This window comes from Musca domestica, unplaced genomic scaffold, assembly GCF_030504385.1.
Source record: "Musca domestica strain aabys unplaced genomic scaffold, Musca_domestica.polishedcontigs.V.1.1 468, whole genome shotgun sequence".
Lineage (NCBI taxonomy): Eukaryota > Metazoa > Arthropoda > Insecta > Diptera > Muscidae > Musca > Musca domestica.
The window spans coordinates 103,065-129,202 of record NW_026712337.1 but is presented as its reverse complement, the minus strand read 5'-3'; the positions used below and the strand labels follow the sequence as shown (position 1 = coordinate 129,202).

At 36.4% G+C, this 26,138-nt stretch overlaps 1 protein-coding gene across 1 annotated transcript; it reads left to right on the top strand.

The window, feature by feature from the left end:
• The first annotated feature begins 5,845 nt into the window (after positions 1–5,845).
• Positions 5,846–6,301, top strand: LOC101890625 (uncharacterized). The gene has a single exon (XM_005191117.1). It carries the CDS (start codon positions 5,846–5,848, stop codon positions 6,299–6,301), a length of 456 nt encoding a protein of 151 aa, XP_005191174.1.
• The last annotated feature ends 19,837 nt before the right edge of the window (positions 6,302–26,138 follow it).

The window sequence follows — 26,138 nt, the reverse complement described above, 5'->3', positions numbered from 1 at the left end:
CATTGATAATAGCTATGAAGATTCATATTCGGAAGACATTATCTATTTTAATATAATGAAATGTATATTGGAAAATGCCTTTGAGGAGTGTGAACGTGTTTGAAGGAGAAAATAAAAAATAAAATAAAATATTTCATAATGGTTTTATTTTCCTGGCGGTCTCATCAATGCCCAGCCAAAACGCCTAAAGCGACTTTAATTTGAAATCGGATGTAATTATTGGTATACTGGCAAAATCAAGCGGATTATGACAATAGAGCTAAAAAAAGACATGCGTATCGTAATAACAAAAATTTCTGCATTGATACTTCATCCTGAAAATGAAGTGTAAAGGAAGAATTTGCCACGGAAGCAAACACAAAATTTTCACTTTCAGTACATAAATTTAGAATAGAATATTTCTTCCTTTGACAATTTTCGCCCAAAACGAAATTTTGTGTAGAATATTTCTTCCTTTGACAATTTTCGCCCAAAACGAAATTTTTTGTTACTTTCAGGCGTCAACTCGAAGAAAGTCAGAAAAAAAATTGATTAAAAAATTACAGAATATTATCGAGTTTTCTTGGGACATTGATGCAAATACAAAAATTACAACCAACTTCAGACTGCTCTCATTTCTAAGCCACTCATCCGATAGCTGTTAAAATTATTCCAGTGAAAGCCCATTATATTGTTTACAAGCGTACAAAAGCTTTTTGGTGAGAATTGTCCAGAAAAAAGTTATTCTTGATGGAATTCAAGCGTGATAGTGTGATTTCTTTATATTTGGCTGGAAAACCACAAGTGGCTATCGTTAGAGCAATCCAGAATTTAAAAGTGAATAAATATTTTGTGTCTCGTACCATCGCTCGTTAGCGTGATACGGGTAGCGTGATACGTCAAGGATGGTTCGAAAAGCATAAAAGCGACTTCATCGAAACCCGCGTCGCAGTAGCCGAAAATTGGCTCGAGCTGAACATATCGCAATATTCGGGGTAAAGCCATTGAAATTCCAAAAAGTGCAAGAACTTACGGCGCAACAGAAATAAAATAGGCTCAAAAGAGCTAAGGGCTTGCTTTGCTTGGCCGAAAGTGGTGAACTGCCGAATTTGGTTTTCTCCGATGAGAAAACATTCGTTGTCCAGCAGATTGTAAACAAACAAAATGATTGTGTTTATTTGCCAAAGAGGCCAGCTAAAAATGTGCACATTCTGTTGACCACCAGAACTCAAGCGCCGCCATTGTGATGGTATGGGCCGCCGATAGTCGCTCTCCGCTCGTATTAATCGACAGTGGCATCAGAATAAATGCCGAATATTATCACGAAAATAGCCTTGGACACGCAAACATTTTGGCCGCAGACCTTAGACTTTCCAACAGGCCTCATCTCACTCAGCACGCGCCACCCAGGAATGGTTACAAAATGAGGTTCCTCGCTTCATTTCCACCGCACAATTGCCACCAAAATCTCCGGATACCAATCCGTTGTACTATTGTGTCTGGAGTATTTTGAAAAGCATGGTTGGCACTAAAAAATACCAAAGTGTCGATCACCTTAAGCAAGCGCTTTGCCGGGAATGGGCCAAAATACCGCAGAGCAACATTCGGGCAGCGTGTGGCGGTTTCATTGGCCGTTGGAAGGCCATAATTCGTGTCAAATGTAATGCTAGTTCCGACATTTTATGCTTTCATTCAATAAATTAAAAAAATTAAAAAATTATGGCGTTTGACTTTGTAGCAGTTTTTTATCTCACCCTGAACAGGTTTCATCCGATTTGGTGTTTAAGTCCGTCACATTCGTAGTATGCACCCCACAAGAATGATGTTTGGTATCAGATATTAGATACAGCCCAGAAATACCTCTTCCAAATTGTATCAAGATCGGTTCACGTTTTAGATATAGCTCCCATATATATCTTCAACCGATTTCGGGTTAATTGTGCGTAAAAAGGCCAATATCAATTCAAAAGTCCCGAGTTTTAGCACATCCGACCGAATTCAATATAGAAACAAGTACATCGAGTTCGGAGAAAATCGGTTCAGATATAGCTATAGCTCCCATATATAGGTTTCATCAGAGATGGTTTTTAAGTAATATGTATTCGACAACAATGATAATTGGTATCAGATCTCAGATACAGCCCTGAAATACCTCGGCTAAATTGTATCAAGATCGATTAAGATTTGGATAAGCTCCCATATATATCTTCAACCGATTTCGGCTTAATTGTACACCAAATAGCTAATATCACGACCAACCAAATTCAATCTAGAAGTATGTCCTTCATATATATGTTCCATCCGATTTGGTTTTTAAATCCCTCACATTCGTAATATACATTCGACAGCAATGATATTTGGTACCCGATATCTTATAGAGCTAGGAAATACATTTGCCAAATTTTATCTTGAACGGCTAAATCCTTAATCCGATTTCTGGTTTATTGTGCACTAAATGGCTAATATCAGCCCAAATGGAGTGAATTTCGGGACGTACGTTTTCATTTTGTGGAACTTGGCTCAGATATATATTTTGTTTATATAATCCTTCTCGAAGTGATATAATGCACTCTATAGCAATGTTAAATTGGTATATAAGGTTGAAATGTCTCCGTCAAATTTAGTGAAAATCGATTCAGAATTGGATATGCTTCCGCTATTAGTTCCATCTGAAACAAAATTACAACTGCTCTAAAGCTAAATGTTGATAGTTGTTATGATCCACTTCAAATAAACTAAGTAAGCAAAGTGGTGAAGGGTATCATCGTCGGTCCCGCCCGGCTTGTAACTTTTTCTTACTGGTTTTAATATATACGAGTTCCTGATTTAGACTTTTGAAGTCTTCTAGGACATATAGTAGAATCTCAATACAAATAATTTCATATTATTTCAAAAGGTCCCTTTGTTGACTCGCTGAGGGTTAAAATCGTCGACCAAAATATTTCTCGTATTTTTATCTGAAATATTGCCACGTATTTTGGGGAATCTTAGTCCGAATATGTGTGAAAAAGAACGAAAGAGGGTGAACTTGCCTCTATTTAGGAGACCCCAAAAAGTATGTATATTCTCGGTCAGAATAAAATTCTAAGGCGATTTAGCGATGTCCATCTGTCTATCCATCTGCCTGTCTGTTGAAATCACGTAGAGTCCACATTTTCCAACAGAATTGTCTGAAAATCCACACAAGGAGTTGTTTCTGAGTACTTGACCATAGAAGAGAAATGTTTATATAAATAGGTCCACTATATCGTATGGCCCCCATATAATAGTACCTCCCTATATTCGGTATTTTTATGATTTTAGGCAACGGAATTGTCTGAAAATCCATACAAGGAGTTTTATCTGAGTAATATACCCCCTGGAAGATTATTGCCTATAAAGGTCCACGATGTTGTATATCCCCCATATAACGGTAGCTCCCGATATTCGGTATTTTGATGATTTTAGCAACATTGTTCAAGTTCTTTCCAAGCTCTTTACTCCACGATATCGTATAACCCACATACAACGGTACCCCCGATATTCGATATTTTGATGATTTTAGCGACATGAGTTGTTTTAAATTTCGTATTTAGAGTTCGTAATGGGAACTGCAGCCTCTGACTAAAAATTGTCTATGCAGTTCCAGGTCTTCATATAGGCCCCATATATCAGTACCTCCCTATATTTAGTATTTTGATGATTTTAGCTACATTATTCACCGGATTTTTTTTTATTCTTTTAATTTTCGTATTTGAATATTGTAGTGGCTTATGACAAAAGTGGCCTATGCAGGTCCACTTCTTCGTGTAGTCCCCAATATAACGGCTATGTTCAGTATTTTTAAGATTTTAACAGAATTTTTAATGGATGTTATCTTTTTGAAATTTTCCAAACTCGCACCAAATAATATTCAAAGTTTCGCCCAGCCGAACTTACTGCTGTTTTACTTGTAACTTGTTTAGTTAGCCGTTTATTTCCTCTTTCTTTCTCACATTAAAATTTGGACTAGATGTTGCTGAGATATTTTTTTTTCGTGGAACAACCGCAGTTTATTTGTTATTAGCAGACTAATTACATGAATCAAATAAGGTGATAAAAATCCGGACTATTTCCTTCACGAACTACATAGAAGACTCTATGGCAAAAATGTATATTTATTTTAAAATTTATTTGCAAATTTTTACTGCCCCAATAAAATTTGACATCTTTCGAATATTTATTGATTTTTTTCGCAATTTCCCTCAATACCACCAAAAACACATTTAAAGAAATCAAAAAATTTCCCTTCTTGCGACTCTACGTCATTATACCTGTGGGCACAGTTACTGAGGAAATCCACATTACAGTCAATATTCAAACCATACTTTAGACCGAGTGCCAAACGTTCTGGATCAAATCCACTTTCAGGCCGATATACATTTTTCCCCACAGCAATGCAGAACACCAGCGAACGCACTATGGGTGTATCCTCAAGTTGAAAGGAGCGAATTTTGGCAATCGTTTCGGCATTAACGTTATACTTTTTCATACATTCAGTTTCAATTTCTAGGGGATTTTCCGGATACCAATCGGGACGATTGGCAAAAACCTGGATTTTAACAACTTGGTATTATGAGCAAAATATTTAATTTATCGTTTTCTAGCTTACCAATGAGATGAAGAAAATTCAAATAATTATTTTAAACATTTTGAACAATACCTCCAATGTCAATCACTGCACTCAAGAGAATATCTCATTGTGTTTTTATAGAAATTCTTATCATTATTTTTTTCATTTTCTTATTTTGTTTTGTCATCCAACATTTTTGTCTACTTGACCCCTCGAATCGCCTCACTATAAATATATGGTTATTAGTGGATCAAAAATTAAAATAAGGTTCTTAGACTTCCCATATATGGTAGGATGAAATCAGTTTCAGGTAATTTGGAGTCTATGTTACCATGAACATCTGTAAAACACGTGTCTCTGATTTAGATTAAATTATGCACCTCATAATATTCTATCGGCAATTTTTTACTCCTGCAATTTTAGTTCTTTTCCACGTTTAATACCCAAGACTCAAACACGACTCTTTTACACACCACATCGAAAGAGAGAGAGAGAGAGTATTACCTTAAAATTCGTCAGGTTTCTGTGAGAAATTGATTGCATTTCCATGCGTGGCCGATCTCTGACTATAATGCACTCCATCTGAAAAATAAAAATGCCTACCAAAAGTCCTAATTCTGCAATTTTTTACTCCTACCATTTTAATTATTTTCCACTTTTAATACCCAAGGCTCAAACACGACTCTTTTACGCACATCATCGAAAGAGAGAGTATTACGATAAAGTTCCTCAGGTTTCTGTGAGAAATTAATTGCATTTCCATGCGCTGTCGATCCCTGACTACCATGCACTTCATATGATGCTTCGACATATAAATGAAAGTCAATTAAACTTACGCCTAAAAGTATGCTTTAAATATTCAAATAAAACTTAATTATAAAACTACTATTAATAAATAAATTCGACCTCCAATGTATTCAGTATCTGTCCATTTCTTTGCATAGCAAACCAGTTTGGCTATAACATTAGGCTTCGTATGGTGGGAGGCTTAAAATAATTTGACTTGGCCTGACTTATTATTTTTTATATATCAACATAGCAAATAAGTTTAGCAGTGCTATTGTGTATATTGTCATAGAAAGATTGGGAACCCCTGGCCGTTTTATAAAACCCGTAGTAGTAGTTGAATTTCAAGTTTTGTATCTGAGTTTTTTTCTTTCGAAAACAAAACAATAGCTGCAGACATGTGAATGGCTTAAAATACCATAACCACTTCGCATTGTCTTTAGTCTACATTTGTATGCCGCAGAGATCAAACTTCAAAGCTCGTTCAAAATGAAAAATTGTGCCGTTCTATTAGTATTCTGTTTTGGTATGATTGCAATATGCCAGGTGTATGCAGAAATTTTAGATTTGGGTAAAACGCCCAAATGGTATCCCCGTGATGGCCCCGAAATTGAGGCCGAGTGCATGGAAGATCATTCAACAAGTGCAGCTACCATTGCTGAAATTAAGAAGTTCGAAATAAAAAATACTCCCGAAGTGCGTGCATATCTTTTGTGTTTCCTCACGGAGACCAATGTCTATCGCCCCGCGAAGGGACCAGAAATCAAACGCATTGCATGGTCCCTGAAGGAAAGTTTCAATTTGAATAAATGTGATTTGGATATGATACGCGACTGTGTGGAAGAACACCAGTCGGATGAACTAAAAGATTATGCCTATTTCAAGATCATCAAATGTGCCTATGAAAAGGCCCCCGCCAGATGTTTGCAGAAAATTGAAAAATAGTTAACATAATAATTGCATTTTACATTTTTGTACATATATACATATACACATACATGTCTATGAATGGTGGCTGTATCAGCCATAATAAAAGAATTAATAAATATTTAGAGATAGGAATATGTTCAACATCTCATAATACAATTTTTTATTGAATTTAATTTATTTTCAAAGGTCGAAAACATCATACGGTGCTCTACGTCATTTGTAAGACACAAACACCGATCTGAATATTTGGTGGAGGTATTTCCGGTACCAACTTTATGTAACAATACTTAGTGTCAGAAATGTGTGGTTATAAGTTACTTGTAATAAGGTATTCGTAGATATTTGATAACCCCCAAGGCAAAATCAACTAAGAATGCGGAGATATTAAAATCGGTGTACTTAAAGGTGGGTGGGAACTTAGATGAACCATACGGTTTACTAGGGTGGACCTTACGAAACAAATTCAAATAGTGAGCATATAAAAGTAAACAAGCGAAAAGCCATTTTGAAGAAACTTGAAAAATGTCCAAAAAATTCCGTCGAAAACTACCGCTCAAAGGAAAACCGTTTTATGCAGACCACACGAAAATATGGTCCTGCAAAATATTTTTTTTTTGTACCACCCTCTTTGATCTTTAAATACCAAATTTGAAACGATTCTGGTAAATAACATGTGGACTCTATGAAGATGTGGTCCTGCACAGAAAGTTTTCCATTATAGGTTGTAGTATCCATTACGAACTTCAATGCGATTTAAGCAATTCCGGTTAATAATGTCCCTAAAATCATTAAAATACCGATAAGCGGGAGACATTGAACTACATACGCGATTTTTTGTAATAGCTTTTGTCGTAGGCTGTAGTACCCATTACTTTAAATACGAAATTTGAAAATGTCGCTAAAGTCATCAAAATACCGAATATCGGGGGTACCGTTGTATGGGGCCTATATGATATCATAGACCTATATAGACAATTCTCTTTCAGGGATCAAGTACTCACAAAAAACTCCTCAGACAATTTCATTGAAAAATGTTGTTAAAAACATCGACGACATACGATATCGTGGACCAATACAGACCATCTTGACCTGCCTTCAGATAACTTAAACTTGACCTGCCTTTTTACAAAAGACTGATTCGTACAACATTTTAGCTCCCTGTTATTTTCACTCTAGCGTGATTACAACAAACGGACGGGCGCATAGGACCAAATTGTCTTTGGATATTACGCTGATCAAGAATATATATACATTTTGAGTTCTAAGTTATTATTTTGATTAGTTAGAATGGTGAACTTAATATACCCTCCATATTATGTATGGGAGGTTATAAAAGCGTTAAGTTGGACGGACCGAAATTTTAATACCCTCAAAAAAAAGGGATTTAATTGACGAACGAGCTTGACATCGACAAAATATCAAATATAGAGCGAATATTTTTCTATGGGGGCCATATGTAAAAAATGATCCATATTAACTAGGTTTACTAGAGAGTTAGTTACCACTGTGTTAATTTTTTCAATAATTACAAGAAAATTCCATCAGATTATGAAAGTAGAGTTAAAAATAGAAGGCAAGTAAACAGGCGTTCTGAAGGTTTACATCACAAAGTAACCTGCATAGAGGGAACACACATTTGTTGAAAGGTATATAGAATCTTCTGAAAAATTACAGATAACAGTGCGAGATTTATTTAGGTCAAAAAATTAACCCTCAAACGAGTCCCAAATTTCTGCAAAATTTTGCCATACAATTCTACTCCCAAAATGCATCATTTTAAATTTTATACCGCGAGCGGCAAAATTATCCCTAATCATATTTCACTATCAGTCCCCAAAGAAAAGAAATCTCTATGTATATTATATATATTATATATATATTATATATCAAAAAAAAAAAATCCATCAATTTTGCAAAAAATTTAAAATTTATCCTGTGTCCAAATTTTCCTCGGTCTTTTTCGGATAATGATCATTTTTGATTTATAAAACCCTTTTTTATTTTTCATTCGTTACAAATTTTTCTTATAATTTCACTGTCCAATAACCAGTCAGTGTTGTAAAATATTTCATGTGGATTTGATTTGTAGATCAAACCAGGTACAATGAAGAGAAGGTAGACCAACTTTGAAAAATTGCAAGTATAGAGGTCTACCTGTTTGGCTTGTTATGTCAGAATTACTAACAAAACAATAAAAAATAAAACAACTTGTTGCATTTATTTTGAATAAAGAATTTGAAACCGCGATAACTGAATGAAAGGTCAACATTTCTTCTCAAAATCATGTACTATATATCTCTAAAGGATTATTTTGCTACAAAAACTCTAGATTTTGTCGATGTACACGTTGAAATAAACATTTTGAAAACACCCGAATTTGAATGTTTTCTAAACAATTTTTTTGTTATTGTAAAGAAAACACATACATAAACAAATAAAGATGACATATTAAGTCAAGAAAATAAGAAAAAATTAAAATCATATGGCCATACCTTGATATCATTGTACCATGGATCAAACCCCCAAAAGAGTTTCGGTTTCTTATAATAAACTTTTTGTAAGGCCTTAAAGCCGAAGAGACCTCAGTATTTTCAGATATATTTCGCAACATTTAATATAGAAATTCATAGAGAGCCTCTAATTACTCCCTGAATCACTGGTTAAAAAACTGAGCCATGTTGGTCCGCTGTTTGGTATATTGATTGGTTACAACAGACGAACGGACAGCCCAAAATCAATTCTATTTTCCCTGATCCTAATTTGATCCGAATAACCTAATTGTAGCTGAAGGGGTTAAGAAATCAAATGTGGTACAGGGTATTATGTCTTTGTGATTTTGTTAGTAACAAACAGCTAAAGCTAAACCATATAAATTTGCAATTTATGCCATTTCCATTTGAAAACCCCCCTGTAGTTTGCTAACAAATACCGATATATGTTGAGTACAAAATGTATAAAATCAGCCCAAAGTGTATGAAGTTTGGCACATTCGACGTAATTTAGCTTGGAATAAATTAAAGTATTCTGTAAATTATAAAATTCATTCTATTCTCGGTTTATTCGGACCCGGCCTTGGGCCGAGCTTCTCCCGCCTTTGGACAAAAACTCTCACCTTTCGAACAAAATGTAAGCATTCCAAGCCAAAGTTCTAGGTGAAAGTTCGATCGTGATTTCAAGGGACAACCGTGTCCAAAAAGAATTTTTCGCTGATTTTAGGTGTATTTCAAGATGTTACAAACTGGTGAACCAAATCAATATACTCATTATTAAAACGCGGTGGGTATAAAAATTAAAAAGGACAACCAATCGACCAACTATTTGTGGGGAAATATAAATATACATGAGTGGTGAAATAATGCAAAATGATGCAGCGCCATCTATATGTTAATAATAATTATTATGGTTGGTGGCGTTACTTTATTGCCATGCCGAATATAATTATTGCCTTTTTAAGGTTTGTGTATAAGAATGTAAAAATTTATTCGCATTGCCAACCCAGCTTAATATTACAGTATCGTTTTATAAAATTAGGAAAAGGTTAATAATGAAATTCATTCTAATAATTTATAACCTCAGACAAATTTGAAAACAGTTTTGTTTAGCGAATATTGGATATGAAAAATTCCCAAACATTTTAATTAACCTGAGAACTTCGGCAAGAAGGTTCATTTATTGAAAAGGATACTTTGAAATTTCATTAAATCGAAGAATCTTTATATACCAAAAGGCGAGTTCCAAACTAAATGTAGAAGACCAGTTATAGTAGAGTAAACATCGTTCTTTTCATGACATTATTAAGATTTTGTCTATTCTATTCTGTGGCTACAATGTAGTACAGAATATTTTGCTTTGTATGTTTGTCATTCCTGTTGTAACTCCACGAAATAATCATATTCTTGGGAATTGAAAAAGGGTCAATATAGATTAAGGTTTTGGTAACGGTTCCGTCTGATCAACGCCATTTCTCAGGTTTTAATCTCAATTTTTTACCGAATTTGGTGTGGATCATAAGCTCGTATTCTAAGTAAACGGAAACCCCCTTGTCCCGATATTCGGTATGATTTAAGTCACATGATGGTGTTTGCAGTACCGCCTTCTCTGGCATACAACTGTGTGTAGAGGTTCACTTTTTCGTAGTCACCATTTAAAATTGAGAAATTTGAAGATTAAGAACATAATTTTTAATGTTATTTAAAATTTGATATTTCGAGTTCGGAATGGGTATTACCTACCACGACAAGAAATTATTTATCCGTATAGACCCCATTTAACGGAAGCTGCGTTATTTGGTGGCTTGGTCACATTTATCCATAGATTCGTATGATATCTGGTATTTTAAGTTCTAGCAAATTGGCTATAGTGGTCTACGTTTTCATATAGCCCCCACTTAACGGAGCCTCCAACTCAATTCTCATCTTTTTTGGTGGTGGTATTCCACTTTTACAATTTCTCAAATGTGTGATATTGATTCTTCGTAGTGGAAGTACCAGATGGGATGGACCGGTGAGTCCCATATTCAAACCAGATCTAATGTATGAAGAATTACTCACTCTAGATATATAGGTTGGTCTACAAAAAAATATATCTGTTACTATCACATATATTTGGACCCTGTTTTAATTTTCAATATATCTTGGATCACATTTAATGTAAACTTCAAGACGTAACATTGGTCCAGGGCTACACGAAATTATAAATTTTTTTGATATTTTCTAACCGGTTTGCTTGCATTTTACATTTTTTTTAAATTTTATTGAATTAAAGCAAAAAATGTCGGAAATAGCATTAAATTTTAGAATAAGTTTAGATTTGTTCGAATTGGTCACCTTTTGCACGAATTATGGCCTTCAAACGGTCAATGAAACATACGCATCATCACAAACATCGCACGCTGCCGAATGTTGCTTGCGGTATTTTGGCCCATTCCCGGCGAAGCGCGTGTTTAAGGTGATCGACACTTTTGTATTTTTTAGTGCAAACCTTGCTTTCCAAAATACTAAAGACACAATAGCCCAACAGATTGGTATCTGGAGATTTTGGTGGCCATTGTGCTCTGGAAATGAAGCGAGGAACCTCATTTTGTAACCATTCTTCGGTGGGGCGTGCTAAGTGCGATGGTGCTGAGTTCTGTTGGAATGTCCAAGGTCTGCGGCCAAAATGTTTGTGTGCCCAAGGCTTTAATATAACCTCCACACCTAATGACACGGTCGATTAATACAAGTGGAGAGCTACCATCGGCTGTTATGACGGCCCACACCATCGCCATGGCCGGCGCTTGAGTTCTGGTGGCCACATTTTCAGCTAACCTCTTTGGCAAGTAGGCACAATCATTTTGTTTGTTTACAAACTGCTGGACAACGAAACCTAATTCGGCCGTTCACCACTTTCGGCCAAGCGAAGAACTCTTTAGCTCTTTGGAGTCTATTTTCTTTCTGTTGCGGTTTTAGTTCTTGCACTGTTTGAAATTTCAATGGCTTTACCCCGAGCTCATTTTTCAATATTTGCCGAATGAAATATTGCGATATGTTCAGCTCACGATCCATTTTTCGGCCACTGCGACGCGGGTTTCCACCAATTCGATTCTTTACTTTTCGAGCCATTTCTACTGATGTTGCTGTTTCCTTCCGCCCACTTCCTTGACGTCGGGCTACGCAGAACACAGAAGATTTATTCAGATTTAAATGCTGGAGTGCTCTAACGATAGACACTTGTCGTTTTCCAGCCAAATATAAAGAAATCTCACTATCATGCTTGAACTCCATCACGAATAACTTTTTTTCTTCAAAATTCTCACCAAATGGTTTTTGTACGCTTGTTAACAATATAATGAGCTGTCACTGGAATGGAGCTGTCGGACGAGTGGGTTAGAAATGACAGCAGTCTGAAGTTGGTTGCAGGTTTTTCATTTCTTCCTATACAATCACATATGACATCGCGACATATTCGTGCAATATAACAAATTGACAAAAATTCCAAATTTTAACTAATCGAATTGAAACACTGTGTTACATATGCCACCTTTCCGGCAACTTGCCTCTCTGCCAGTTGTTCTGCCCTAATTGATAATTGTTGTAATTGTACCCCATTATTAATAATTTAATTATATTCCATAACAATAACCATAATGGAGAACCCTTCTCCAGGTTTCTCGATTTTTTTCCTTTACTCATATTTATCGTAACACACTTACAAACAAACAAACCAGAAAAAAAGGAAACTTCATTGTGTCAATATATCGGTGTGAAATGTCGAGGGTTCATGACCGAAATGTTTACATTGTTTTTACCAAAGCGATACTTCAGCCATGTATCCGTTTGCCTTGCTTACCGGCCGATGGTATCGGAAACAGTGTTTACACTTCGGCCGAACAATGGCTGTTCGTCACTGATTAGCATCTCAATTGCAACAGGAGTCGTGGACGTTTAGCAATTGGCGTTGCCGGTAATCGGAAACTGTTATTTGGCAATTTTGTAGTCAAGTTTCTCGTTGGCTGGATGGCAGGAAATTTTGTAGCAAACACCCCTCTTGACAAAAAAGAAAAGGTTGTTTTGTTGCTGTTTTTTGGTTTGAACTGATGAAGTGACACAATTGGTCACAATGTTGTTGCTGTTTTTTCGATTTGTTTTTGTTAAGAGTGTTAGGATTATGATTACTCTCTCACATTGCAGTGCCTTTTAATTACCCTCGTTATGTTATTATACTTTGTATTGTTATTATACTTTTGTTACAGATTTCATTTTTTCCCATTCATATTTGGCCATTTGCTGAGTTTCATATTTCTTTCAAGAGGAAGACAGTGCCCCACTTATTCCTATGGGAACATGTTATGAAATACATTAGCATTTTTTCGGATATTTATATGACAATATTCTACGATTTTTATGATAAACTGTTGGATTTCCTTGTGAGGATAAAAACGGGCACATGTCCTTTGTAATATGAGTTTGTCATTGGAATTTCCTTTTCATTGTGGGGGGCTTAGTAGTACGTTCCTTTATTTTCTTCCTTTTTACGCACTTTAATTCCAATTGATACGGATATCAATAATCGATACTGTTTTCTACAGATTTTATTAATTTGAAGGTGTTACTAATCGATCCACTTAGATTTAGATTAAAGACGAATGTTATTCTCAATACTTTATTTGAGTATCTGATTTCAGTAAAGGTATTTTAATATGTAGAACGACAAAAGAAATGTGAAATGAAAATGAAGATAATCGCTTAATACATTAAAAACTACACCTTGCCAAGTTCATTGAAGAAGAAAATGTTAGTAAACTCGACGAAAAAGTATTTGTAGCTAAAGTCTTTAAGGAAAAAAGGAGAGCAGATGGGTCTGCTGTACCACCTTTTAAATACAGGGTGGGATGTAAAAACTTCAACCAACTTCAGACTGCTGTCATTTCTAAGCCACTCGTCCGACAACTGTTAAAATTATACCTGTGACAGCTCATTATATAGTTTACAAGCGTACAAAAACATTTTGGTGAGAATTTTCCAGAAAAAAAGCTACTCGAAAACCACAAGTGGCTATCGTTAGAACACCCCAGCATTTAAATGTGAATAAATATATTTTGTCTCGTACCAGTGTTCGTTGCCATTATACTGGTAGCGTAGCCCGACGTCAAGGAAGTGGACGGAAGAAAACAACAACATCAGCAGAAATGGTTCGAAAAAAAAAGAAGCGACTCGGGTTAAAGCCATTGAAATTCCAAAAAGTGCAAGAACTTACACCGCAACAGAAAGAAAATAGACTCAAAAGAGCTAAAGAGTTGCCACGCTTGGCCGAAAGTGGTGAAATGCCGAATTTGGTTTTCCCCGATGAGAAAACATTCATTGTCCAGCAGTTGGTAAACAAACAAAATGATCGTGTTTACTTGCCAAAGAGGTCAGCTGAAAATGTGCACCTTCGTTTGGCCACCAGAACTCAGGCCATGGTGATGGTGTGGGTCGCCATAACAGCCGATGGTTGCTCTCCACTCGTATTAATCGACCGTGGCATCAGAATAAATGCCGAATATTATCGCGAAAATATTCTGGAGGGTGTATTAAAGCCTTGAGCACGCAAAAATTTTGGCCCCAGACCTTGGACATTCCAACAGAACTCAGCACCATCGCACTCAGCACGCGCCACCCAACAATGGTTACAAATTGAGGTTCCTCGCTTCATTTCCAGCGCATAATGGCCACCAGAATCTTCGGATACCGATCCGTTGGACTATTGTGTCTGGAGTATTTTGGAAAGCAAAGTTGGCACTAAAAAATACCAAAGTGTTGATCACCTCAGGCAAGTGTTTCGCCGGGAATGGGCCAAAATACCGCAGCGCAACATTCGGGCAGCGTGTGATGGTTTTATTGACCGTTTGAAGGCTATAATTCGTGTCAAAGGTAACCAATTCGAACAAATCTAAACTTAATCTAAAATGTGTTGCTATTTCCGAAATTTTTTTTGCTTTCATTCAATAAAACTTAAAAAAAAATGTAAAAATTATGGCGTTTGACTTTATTGCAATTTTTTTATCTCACCCTGTATATTCAACCGATTTTGGGGTAATTTGGTGCACAAATAGCCAATATCAGTCCAAATGTCCTGAATTTTGGTACATCCGACCGAATTCAGTCTAAAAGCAAGTACATCAGATTTGGAGAAAATCGATTCAGATATAGTTATAGCTCCCGTACATATGTTTTATCCGATTTGGTGTTTAAGTCCCTTACATTCGTTATATGCATTCGACAGCAATGATATTTAGTACCGTATATTTTTTAGAGCTCGGAAATACCTTTGCCAAATTTTATTGTATATATCCTTAATCCGATTTCAGGTTTAATGTGCAAATAATAGCTAATACCAGCCCAAGTCGAGTGAATTTCGGGTCGTACGTTTTCACTTGGTGGAACTCGGCTCTGATACATATTTTTTTTTTTATTTAATCCTTCTTGAAGTGATATCATGCACTCTACAGCCATTTGGCTGGCATTTATTTGGTAAGAAATATAAAAATATCTCCGTCAAATTTAGTGAAAATCGATTAAGAATTGGATAACCTTCCCATATATATTAGTTCGCCCTGAAGCGAAATTTTAACTACTCTAAAGCCAAATGTTGATAGGTGGTATGATCTACTTCAAATTAAGTCTTTTGCTACAGAAGCTCTAGTAAATGTTCAAAGTGGTGTAGGTATCATATTGTCGGCCCCGCCCGACTTTTGACTTTTTCTTTTTTTTTTTTTTCAAGTAGTGTTTTGTTTTTCGTAATATTGCAGAATGTGTGCCAAAATTGAGAAAAATGGTCGCATTTGGGGTACAAAACCGATGGACCCAAACCGAAAATGAGCAAGGAGTGACCGTTACGTCATCAGACCCTGTTGCACAGCTCAGGCGAACTAAGCTCGAATTTCTAAACAAAAACAGAATATTATTTGGTGGAACCTTCAGATTATCTCTTTCTTTAGATCAAACACTGAAGCCAGTGCAATTCTCAACACAATGTCGTATTATGCGAATCTTTTTTTTTTTTTTTTTAAATTCACGACTCCAAATTCTTCGTAATCTCTTTCAAACATAATCCCACCATACTTGACTGTTCCGTAGTATTAGAATTATAATATTATATACCATGAATCTCTTTTATGCGCTTATTGTATACCAGTACTTAATAAGCAGTTATCACCCGTTATTACTTCCATATGTCAAAAGTGGCATTCAACGAAGAATCATTTACGTACTCATATTTCATACTTGCGTACACATGTATAGTTTGCTGTCACCGTAATGACACAAACCTGACCTTTAAATGCCTAGAGGGATATACTCATGAAATGGCAACAACAACAAATGACAACAACTGTTGTAATTATATTAGCGAAAAGCAACAAACAAAAAAGGAGGAATCCTTTGGAAACCATTTTCCAGCTGTGAATTTTATTTGATTTTTATTAGATTCTCTGTTGCAAATCTAAGGGTTGCCATTACCAACGGTGGTTGAGGCGGTGGGAAGGGGGGTTGGTTTGGTTTGTTACAATGATGAGTGTTTAGAAAATGAATATTAAAAATAAAAATTTCATAAAATCTTTTTTTAATTAAATGAAGCCTTGGCACTTTTTTTGTTTTGTGGGAATTATTCTATTTCGGTGATAAAGAAATCGAAAATTAATAACTTTTCGTAAAATAATTTTTTTTGAGTTGAAAATGAAAAATTCTCCAGAAAATGTGACCGCCTCTATAAAACGGAAGGACATTATAAATTGCTCATTCCGTTTGCAAAATCTCACAATACAGGGTGAGATGAAAAAACTGCAACCAACTTCAGACTGCTGTCATTTCTAATCCACTCGTCAGATATCTATTAAAATTATTCCAGTGACAGCTCATTATATTGTTTTCAAGTGTAAAAAAGCATTTTGGTGAGAATTTTCCAGGAAAAAAAGTTATTCGTGATGGAATTCAAGCGTGATAGTGTGATTTCTTTATATTTGGCTGGAAAACCACAAGTGGCTATCGCTACAACACTCCAAAATTTAAATGTGAATAAATCTTTTGTGTCTCGTACCATCGCTCGTTACCGTGCTACTAGTAGCGTAGCACGACATCGAGGAAGTGAACGGAAGAAAACAGCAACATCAGCAGAAAAGCTTCGAAAAGTAAAGAAGCGACATGATCGAAACCCGCGTCACAGTGGCCGAAAAATTACTCGCAAGCTGAACATATCGCAATAATCCATTCGGCAAATATTGAAAAATGAGCTCGGGGTAAAGCCATTGAAATTTCAAAAAGTGCAAGAACTTACACTTCAACAAAAAGAAAATAGACTCAAAAGACTTAGAGTTGCTTCGCTAGGCCGAAAGTGGTGAACTGCCGAATTTGGTTTTCTCCGATGAGAAAACCTTGGTTGTGAAGCAGTTTGTAAACAAACAAAATGAGCGTGTTTACTTGCCAAAGAGGTCAGCTGAAAATGTGCACCTTCGGTTGGCCACCAGTACTCAAGCGCCGGCCATGGTGATGGTGTGGGCCGCCATAACAGCCGATAGTCGCTCTCCGCTCGTATTAATCGTAGCATCACAATAAATGCCGAATATTATCGCGACCTTCGACATTCTGAGCGCCATAACACTCAGCACTCGCCACCCAGGAATGGCGAGGTTTCTCGCATCATTTCCAGCGCAAAATGACCACCAAAATCAGTGGATACCAATCCGTGGGACTACTGTGTCTGAAGTATTTTGGAAAGCAAGGTTGGCACTAAAAAATACCAAAGTGTCGATCACCTCAAGCAAGCGCTTCGCCGGGTATGGTCCAAAAAACCGCAGAGCAACATTCGACCAGCGTGTGACGGTTTCATTGGCCATTTGAAGGCCATAATTCTTTCCAAAGGTGACCAATTCGAAAAAATCTAAACTTATTCTAAAATTTGATACTATTTCCGACATTTTTCGTTTTCATTCAATAAAATTCAAAAAAAAAAAAAATTAAAAATTATGGCGCTTGACTTTGTTGCAGTTTTTTATCTCACCCTGTAATTGTTATTATGTATTTATAAGATCCACAGAAGATATTCTATTGATAGTATCCCTTCACTGATTTTCAATCTAGATAAGACATGAAGATTTGATCTTTTATTTTTGATGGGTTGGGGTTGTAAGTTATGTGTTTGTTTCCAACTTATAAGCAGATGTGTATATTAGGGCCTCCAGTAGAATAATCCATACAAAAATTATACAATATTTCCAAAAAAAATAAAAAGCTGCGAAGTTCGGTTGAGCCCCCACCATTTGGAAGGAACTCGTAAAATGTTAAGAAAATATTGTCGAAAATGCTGTTTAAATTAGCGTTATTTGGAGGCTATACAAAGTCGAGGAACTGCATATGCACACATAGGCTGCAGTACCCATTAGGACCTTTAAATACGAAATTAAAACAATTCCTTTGAATAATGTCGCTAGTATGACAAAAATGACGAAAAAAGGAGATGCTCTCATATGTGAGATATACGAATACGTGGACCTGCATATACAATATTCTGTCATTGAAATTTAAAACAGTTCCCATAAAATCATCAAAATCCCGAATATCGGGAGGTATCGTTATACGGCGAAGGTATGGAGTTTGATACGCAAATTTTCGTCATAGTCTGTAGTATACATTACCAACTTTAAATACGAAATTTCAGTAAATTGAATCCAATATCATGAAAATACCGGCTATTGGAAGGTACCGTTATATAGGGGCTTTACGAACTGAACCTGCCTACAGACAAAAAATGATAATTTTTGCGACATTATTCAATATTTATTCATTATTCAAATTTGGTATTTGAAGTTCGAAATGGATACTCCAGCCTAAGACAAGAAATTGTCTTTGCAGGTCCACGTCTTCGTATAGCCCCCCCCCCCCTATTACGGTACCTCCCAATTTTCGGTATTTTTGATGATTTTAGCGACATTATTCATCGGAGTAGTTTCAAATTACGTATTTAGAGTTCGTAATGGGAACTATAGTCTGTGACAGAAAAGGTCTTCGTATAGGACCCATATATCAGTACCTCCCTATATTCGGTATTTTGACGATTTTAGGTACAATACGCACAGAAATTGTTTAAGATGTCGTATTTGAAGTTTGTAATGGATGCTACAGCTTTTAAAAGAAAATTGTCTATGCAGGTCCAGGTCTTCATATAGCTCCGATATAACGGTATCTCCATATATACGGTATTTTGATGATTTTATCTACATTTCCAAATTCGTTCCAAATGATGGAGGGTATTCAAAGTTCGACCCGGCCGAACTTACTGATTTTTAACTTTTTACATTTTGCGATTTTCTTAAAAACTATAGGCCTAACTCAATATTTCAAACTTTCGTAAAGATCGGGTAATAATCACGACGGGTGATTACAATTTAACATGGCTAAACGCGTGGACGAAAACAAACGGGTAAATCAACTCAGTTTGGCGAGATAATAAGATCTATATATAACGAAAGCGTACTACCTATAAACGTGTTTCAGAAGGTGTTTAATAAATACAAAATCTATATAACGAGGTTTATCAATGTCGATTATAAATAATATTTTACCCATGGACGACCCGTAGACGTTATTCTACCTATAGAGGTCTTGTTTAATATATATAGATATTCTCGATTACGAGAATACCTATAGCAGATCTTCTATATGTATTTTACCTACATTGAAGTGAAATTATTCAGAGAAACTTGTCCTTTTTCTGGAACCTGTACCCCTCCATTACAACTACAATAAAGTATCGGAAAACAGATTGAAACTCTTAATATTATGTGAAGAATTGAAAGCGTAATTGGGGTTAAAGACGACATTAATATGATATCACAATTTGAGCCTTGAACAAATAAATAAAGTCAAATCACAAATCATTCCCACGGTTGTTGAAATACAAAAACCAAAAAAAAAAAAAGAAAGAAATCCCCCATAGCTGTGAAAACAACAACTGCAACTAATAAAACAACAATATTAATTTAAAGATTCCATAGCGCACAAAGAAATGGCAACACAAAATACCAAATATAGCCCAGAAAAGCAAACAAGCAAACATAACCAAGGATGTTAATGTTGTTATCCTTATTCTCATGGTTACAAAACGAAATCAACATTCAAAAGCATCACTTTTCGAAATCCTCGGCAAATAAGCAGGTGTAACAAGGGTGATGATGATGGTGGTGGTAGCTGGTGGCCTGACTGACTGACTGACTGACAGACTGACAGACAAACTGGTTGTTGAATGCCACAAAGAAACATACCTTTGCGCGAATTGAGAAACATAAACGAAATCTATGCCCATTTCAGGTTGTTAATTTTGAACATGCCCCAAGTGGAATGAGTTCAGAGTTCATTTGATATTTATCTTTGAACCGCAGAAAAACAAACATTTCATTTCAGCCAAAAGAATAAAATATAGACACAAAAGAAACAAACAGCGGAGATGCCAAAGGAGCCACCGAAAATGGCGTGGCTGATGGATGGACGGACGGATTCGTAACAGACTCAAACAAGGCCCGCCTAGCAATCAAAACCATACCGCAAATACTTTGTATTTTGCTTGCCAGTCTATTTGTCTGTTTTAAATAACTATTCGACATTTTTTTTCCTCTAACGAGGATGCCAATTTTTCCATCAAATGATGAGCCACTCTCACTCAGTCGCGGTGCATTGCAAATTCTAAAGAAATCGTTTCAACCTGATTGTGTGTCAGTCAAAAACTGTTTTCTTTGTAGAATTTACACAAAATAGAATTCACAAAAGGATTCAATTCCATTAACTAAACAGTAGAAGAAAACCACAATGAAAACGCCAAGTGTGGAAAAGTATCAATTACCCTTTGCCATGAATGCCATTCAAGGAGATTTAATTTCTCTCCATTGAGTCGCATGAGAATTTTCGCAAGACAATGCAACTGAAAATGTTGCAATGTCAGGAGTTATGACGCAATAACATCATTATACAATATTAAGCCGATAGTCAAGTGTTCTCACAATCATTATTATTTGGTTTTTGGGAACAGGCTTGTCATGTTTCAAATGTCAGGTGTAAAGGGTAATGGATATCCATCACAGATCGTAAAAATGATGATGAGAACAATAAAATGTAATGCAATAAAGCCGCAATCATTTTAGCTATTTTGCGCATCAATATTATAGAAATGAATCTTAAAGGGTAATAACGGCGGCTCCTTTAAGAAAATTGAAACGGGTATAGATCTGTAAATTCAGTAACAGGCAGATATGGAAACAAGCTGTAAAACCTGGAAGTACGGACAACTTTACAACCCCAGTACGTATATTTAAATATGAGATTGAACTGTGTAAACCGATGAGGAAAAAGCACCCCTTGGTGACTCACTCAAGGATTAACACGCTTAAAAGTATCAGTTAGTTTTGCCCAGAAATGTACGGATGAGATAAAAAAAGTAAAAAAGCTGTAAATTCGACCAAGCCGAACTTTGAATACCCTCCACCATTTGGTACAATTTTGGCAATTTTCCAAAAAATAAAATCCGTTAAAAATTTTGTTTAAATCTTAAAAATACCTAATTTAGCCGTATATTAGGTTCTATACGACGACGTGGACCTGCATAGGCAACTTTTGTCATAAGCCATTACAATATTCAAATGCGAAACGTAAAAAAAATCGGTTTAAAATGTTGCTAAAATCATTAAAATACCGAATATAGGTAGGTACCATGGGGGGTTATAAAACGTGAACTTGCACAGACAATTTTCTGGTATAGGTTGTAGTATCTATTACGAACTTCAAATAACAAATTTGAAAAAGAAAATTATGGTGAACAATGTCGCTAAAATCATCGAAATACCGAACATCGGGAGGTACCTTTATATGGGAGCTATACGAAGACGTGGAACTGTACAGACAATTTTCTGGCATAGGTTGTAGTATCCATTACGAACTTCAAATACGAAATTTGAAACAATTCCGGCAAATAATGCCGCTAAAATCATCAAAATACTGAATAATGGGGGGGTACCGTTATATGGGGACTATACGAAGACGTGGACCTGCACAGACAAATTTCTGTCATAGGCTGTAGTATTCATTACCAAATTTGAAATAGTTCCGGTAAATGTCTCCAAAATCATTAAAATTACCAATATCGGGAGGTACTGAATCAATTCCGGTAAATAATGTCGCTAAAATCATCAAAATACCGCATATCGGGAGGTACCGTTATATGGGGGCTATACGAAGACGTGGGCCTACATGGCCCATTTTTAATACCAAACACATTTGAGTAAATTTTTATCAACTTACTTCATTTCGTTCGGAAGCTAAAGTCATTTCCACAGACGAATAGACGGACAGACGGACGGACAATGCTAAATCGACATAGAATTTTATGCTGCTCAATAATATATATACTTTGTGGGGTCTAAAATGTATATTTGGAGGTGTTACAAACGGAATGATAAACTTAATATACCCTCCATACTATGGTGGAGGGTATAAAAATGCAACAAAGTCAAACGCCATAATTTTTACATTTTTTTTAGATTTTATGAATGAAAGCAAAAAATGTCGGAAAAAGCATCAAATTTTAGAATAAGTTTAGATTTGTTCGAATTAGTCATCTTTGGCACGAATTATGGCCTTCAAACGGCCAATGAAACCGTCACACGCTGCCCGAATGTTGCTCTGCGGTTTTTTGGCCCAAAACCCGTCGAAGCGCTTGCTTGAGGTGATCGACACTTTTGTATTTTTTAGTGCCAACCTTGCTTTCCAAAATACTACAGACACAATAGTCCAACGGATTGGTATCCGGAGGTATTTGGTGGCCATTGTGTGCTGGAAATGAAGCGAGGAACCACATTTTGTAACCATTCTTGGGTGGCGCGTGCTGAGTGCGATAGTGCAGAGTCCTGTTAGAATGTCCAAGGTCTGCGGCCAAAATGTTGGCGTGCCCATGGCTTTAATACACTCTCCAGCATATTTTCGCGATAATATTGGGCACCATCACCATGGCCGGCGCTTGAGTTCTGGTGGCCAATCGAAGGTTCACATTTTCATCTGACTTTGGCAAGTAAACACGATCATTTTGTTTGTTTACAAACTGCTGGACAACGAACATTTTCTCATCGGAGAAAACCGAATTCGGCAGTTCACCACTTTCGGCCGAGCGAAGCAACTCTTTAGCTCTTTTGAGTCTATTTTCTTTCTATTGCGTCTTCACCCCGACCTCGAATGCCGACGTCCGACGACGATTGCCGAATGGAATATTGTGTTATGTTCAGCTCACGAGCCATTTTTCGGCCACTGCGACGCGGGCTGATCAAACAATTTCTGCTGATGTTGCTGTTCTCTTCCGTCCACTTTTTTGACGTCGGGTTACGCTACCAATATCACGCTAACGAGCAATGATACGAGACACAAACGATTTATTCACATTTAAATGCTGGAGCCACTTGTGGTTTTCCAGCCAAATATAAAGAAATCACACTATCACGCTTGAATTCCATCACGAAGAACTTTTTTCTGGAAAATTCTTACCAAAATGCTTTTGCTCGTTTGTCAACAATATAATGGGCTGTCACTGCAATAATATTAACAGCTGTCGGAGTAGTGGCTTAGAAATGACAGCAGTCTGAAGTTGGTTGCAGTTTTGTCATCTCACCCTGCATACCCTCAGCCAATGTTCGACTATTTAAATATATGACTTCTGTAATGATTATTCCAATTGTTGACCCTCTATGAAATAGGTTCCGAAGGCATGGACCAATATTTTCCATTTCGTATTTGACATAATTTAGTATGATATACATTTTGCGACGCGCCAGGTTCAAAATCTTGAACCCTATTGTGGGGCATGTACCAGAAGAAATGGTCCGGTCTCTACCATCTTTATAACAGATATTGTGTTGATGGAAATATTGAGATGTACCAAGTCTGGAATGGAATCGTATACTGATTTCGCGTTTTATGAGCATCATGGATATTTGATATTTGGATCCTTTGTGCGGGAGGTTCCAGAAGGCTTAAAACCTCGGCTTAAAAAAATATAGTTATGTGGGTAATTTGAAGAAAATCGGTCTCTTACGAGAGCATCGCATTTTAAAAGAGTTATAATCATTATTCCCCCTTGTGGGGGAGGTACAAGAAGGAGTGGGATGATGCATCCCATCTCTACAGCTGATATTGTGTTAGTAGAAATATTGGGATGTGTGAAATAAGAAAAAACCGGATGCTTCTTTTGGATTTTATAATCGTTTTGGTTATTCAAAACTTGACCCTTTGTGGGGAAGGTACCAGAAGGAATGGTCCGATCTCTACCACCTATATAACAAATCTTGTGTTGATAGAAATATTGAGATGTATCAAGTTTAAATGGAATCGGATGCTAATTTGGGGTTTTATCAGTTTCATGGATATTCAAAATTTTGACCAATTGTGGGGAAGGTACCAGAAGGAGTTGACCGATATATCCCATCTTCACATCCGACCTTGGGTAAATAAAAATATTGTGATGTGTGTAATTTGAAGACTATCGGGCTTTTGCATTACAATTTTATAAGAGTTATAACTATTCAAAATTTCGACCGTTTGTGGGGGAGGTATTTTATGAAGAGGAGCGATAATGTCCATTTTGGCACCTTACCTAAAACTCATGGAAATAAATGGGATTATTCTTTCTCTTTCAGTACAGTAGAATATGTTTATGAAAATTTCTAGGGAGGAACGAGAAACAGTGGGCCGATATTGCGCATCTCTGAACTTGATATAAGTTTGATAATACAGGGTTGCCCATATTCGACGAACCTTTGGGCCTTTTGGGCCCATTCCAATCGACGAGGCTTGTCCGCAGGTAACATTCTTTGCGTCAATTGAATTTTGTACGGGAACAAATGCAAATCAATGCGAATAATCCGTTGTAAAGTGGACCGAGCCATGCCCAACTGCTGAGAATGGCGTTTTTGGGATGTTCTTGGGGACCTCTCAACACTGGCTCGTACGGCAGCGATATTCTCGGCCGATCGCCTTGGTCGACTTTTATATGGCCTCTTCGGATTAGAAAGAGCCTTACCAGTCGAAAATGTTCCGTATAAACGCTTAATGGTGTTCTTAGAAGGCGCACTTCTCACATTTTTTAATGTTTTGTGAGTTTTCACAATTGACTTCTTCTGTTGAATGTAAATTTCAACTATTTCAGAGCGCTCGCGTGGCGTGTATTGGTTCATGGTAAAAATCTGCTTGGACTGACGCTTCAAACGTTATGATTATTCCAATAGTTGACCCTCTTGAAATAGGTTCCGAAGGCATGGACCAATATTTTCCACTTCTTATCGGACATAATTAAATATGATATAAATGTTGCGACGCGCCAGGTTCAAAATCTTGAACCCTATTGTGGGGCAGGTACCAGAAGAAATGGTCCGGTAGTTATGTGGGTAATTTGAAGAAAATCGGTCTCTTACGAGAGCATCGCATTTTAAAAGAGTTATAATCTTGTGGGGGAGGTACCAGAAGCAGTGGTATTGTGTTGGTAGAAATAATGGGATGTGTGAAATAAGAAGAAAACTTTAAGCTTAATTTTGATTTTATAATCGTTTTGGTTATTCAAAACTTTGACCCTTTGTGGGGCAGGTACGAGAAGAAGTGGTCCGATTTCTACCATTATTATAACAGATCTTGCGTTGATAGAAATATTGAGATGTACCAAGCCTTAATAGAATCGGATGTTAATTTCGAGTTTTATCATTTTCATGGATATTCAAAATTTTGACCCTTTGAGGAGAAGGTACCAGAAGGAGTTGACCAATATGGAATATATTGGGTTAAAAAAATATTGTGATGTGTGTAATTTGAAGACAATCGGGCTTTTACATCGCAATTTTATAAGAGTTATAATTATTCAAAATTTCGACCGTTTGTGGGGGAGGTATTTAATGAAGTGGAGCGATAAACTAAAACTCCTGAAAATAATTGGATGTTCAAAGTTGAAGCAAAATGGGATTATTCTTTCTCTTTCAGTACAGTAGAATGTGTTTATGAAAATTTCTAGGGGAGGAAACAGAAACAGTGGATCGATATTGCGCATCTCTGAACTTGATATAAATTTGATAATAATGTTACGATATACCAAGTTTAGACCAAATCGGATACTCCTTTCGAGAGTCATCGTGCACACTAGCCAGATAGACGGACGGACGAACATCGCTAGATCGACTCCAAATTTCCTGAAACGGATTTGGTCCAAAGAAACCTAGGGTATATTTCGATGAGGCATGCTTTGTAGGTATCAAACGATATATACCCTCTCCAGTGGCTGAGGGTAAAAAAACGACGATTTAAAACACCCTAGAAATGTGAAA

What these genes read in the sequence shown, in the direction of transcription:
- LOC101890625 (XM_005191117.1), top strand. Translation starts at nt 5,846, where the DNA reads ATGAAAAATTGTGCCGTTCTATTAGTATTCTGTTTTGGTATGATTGCA.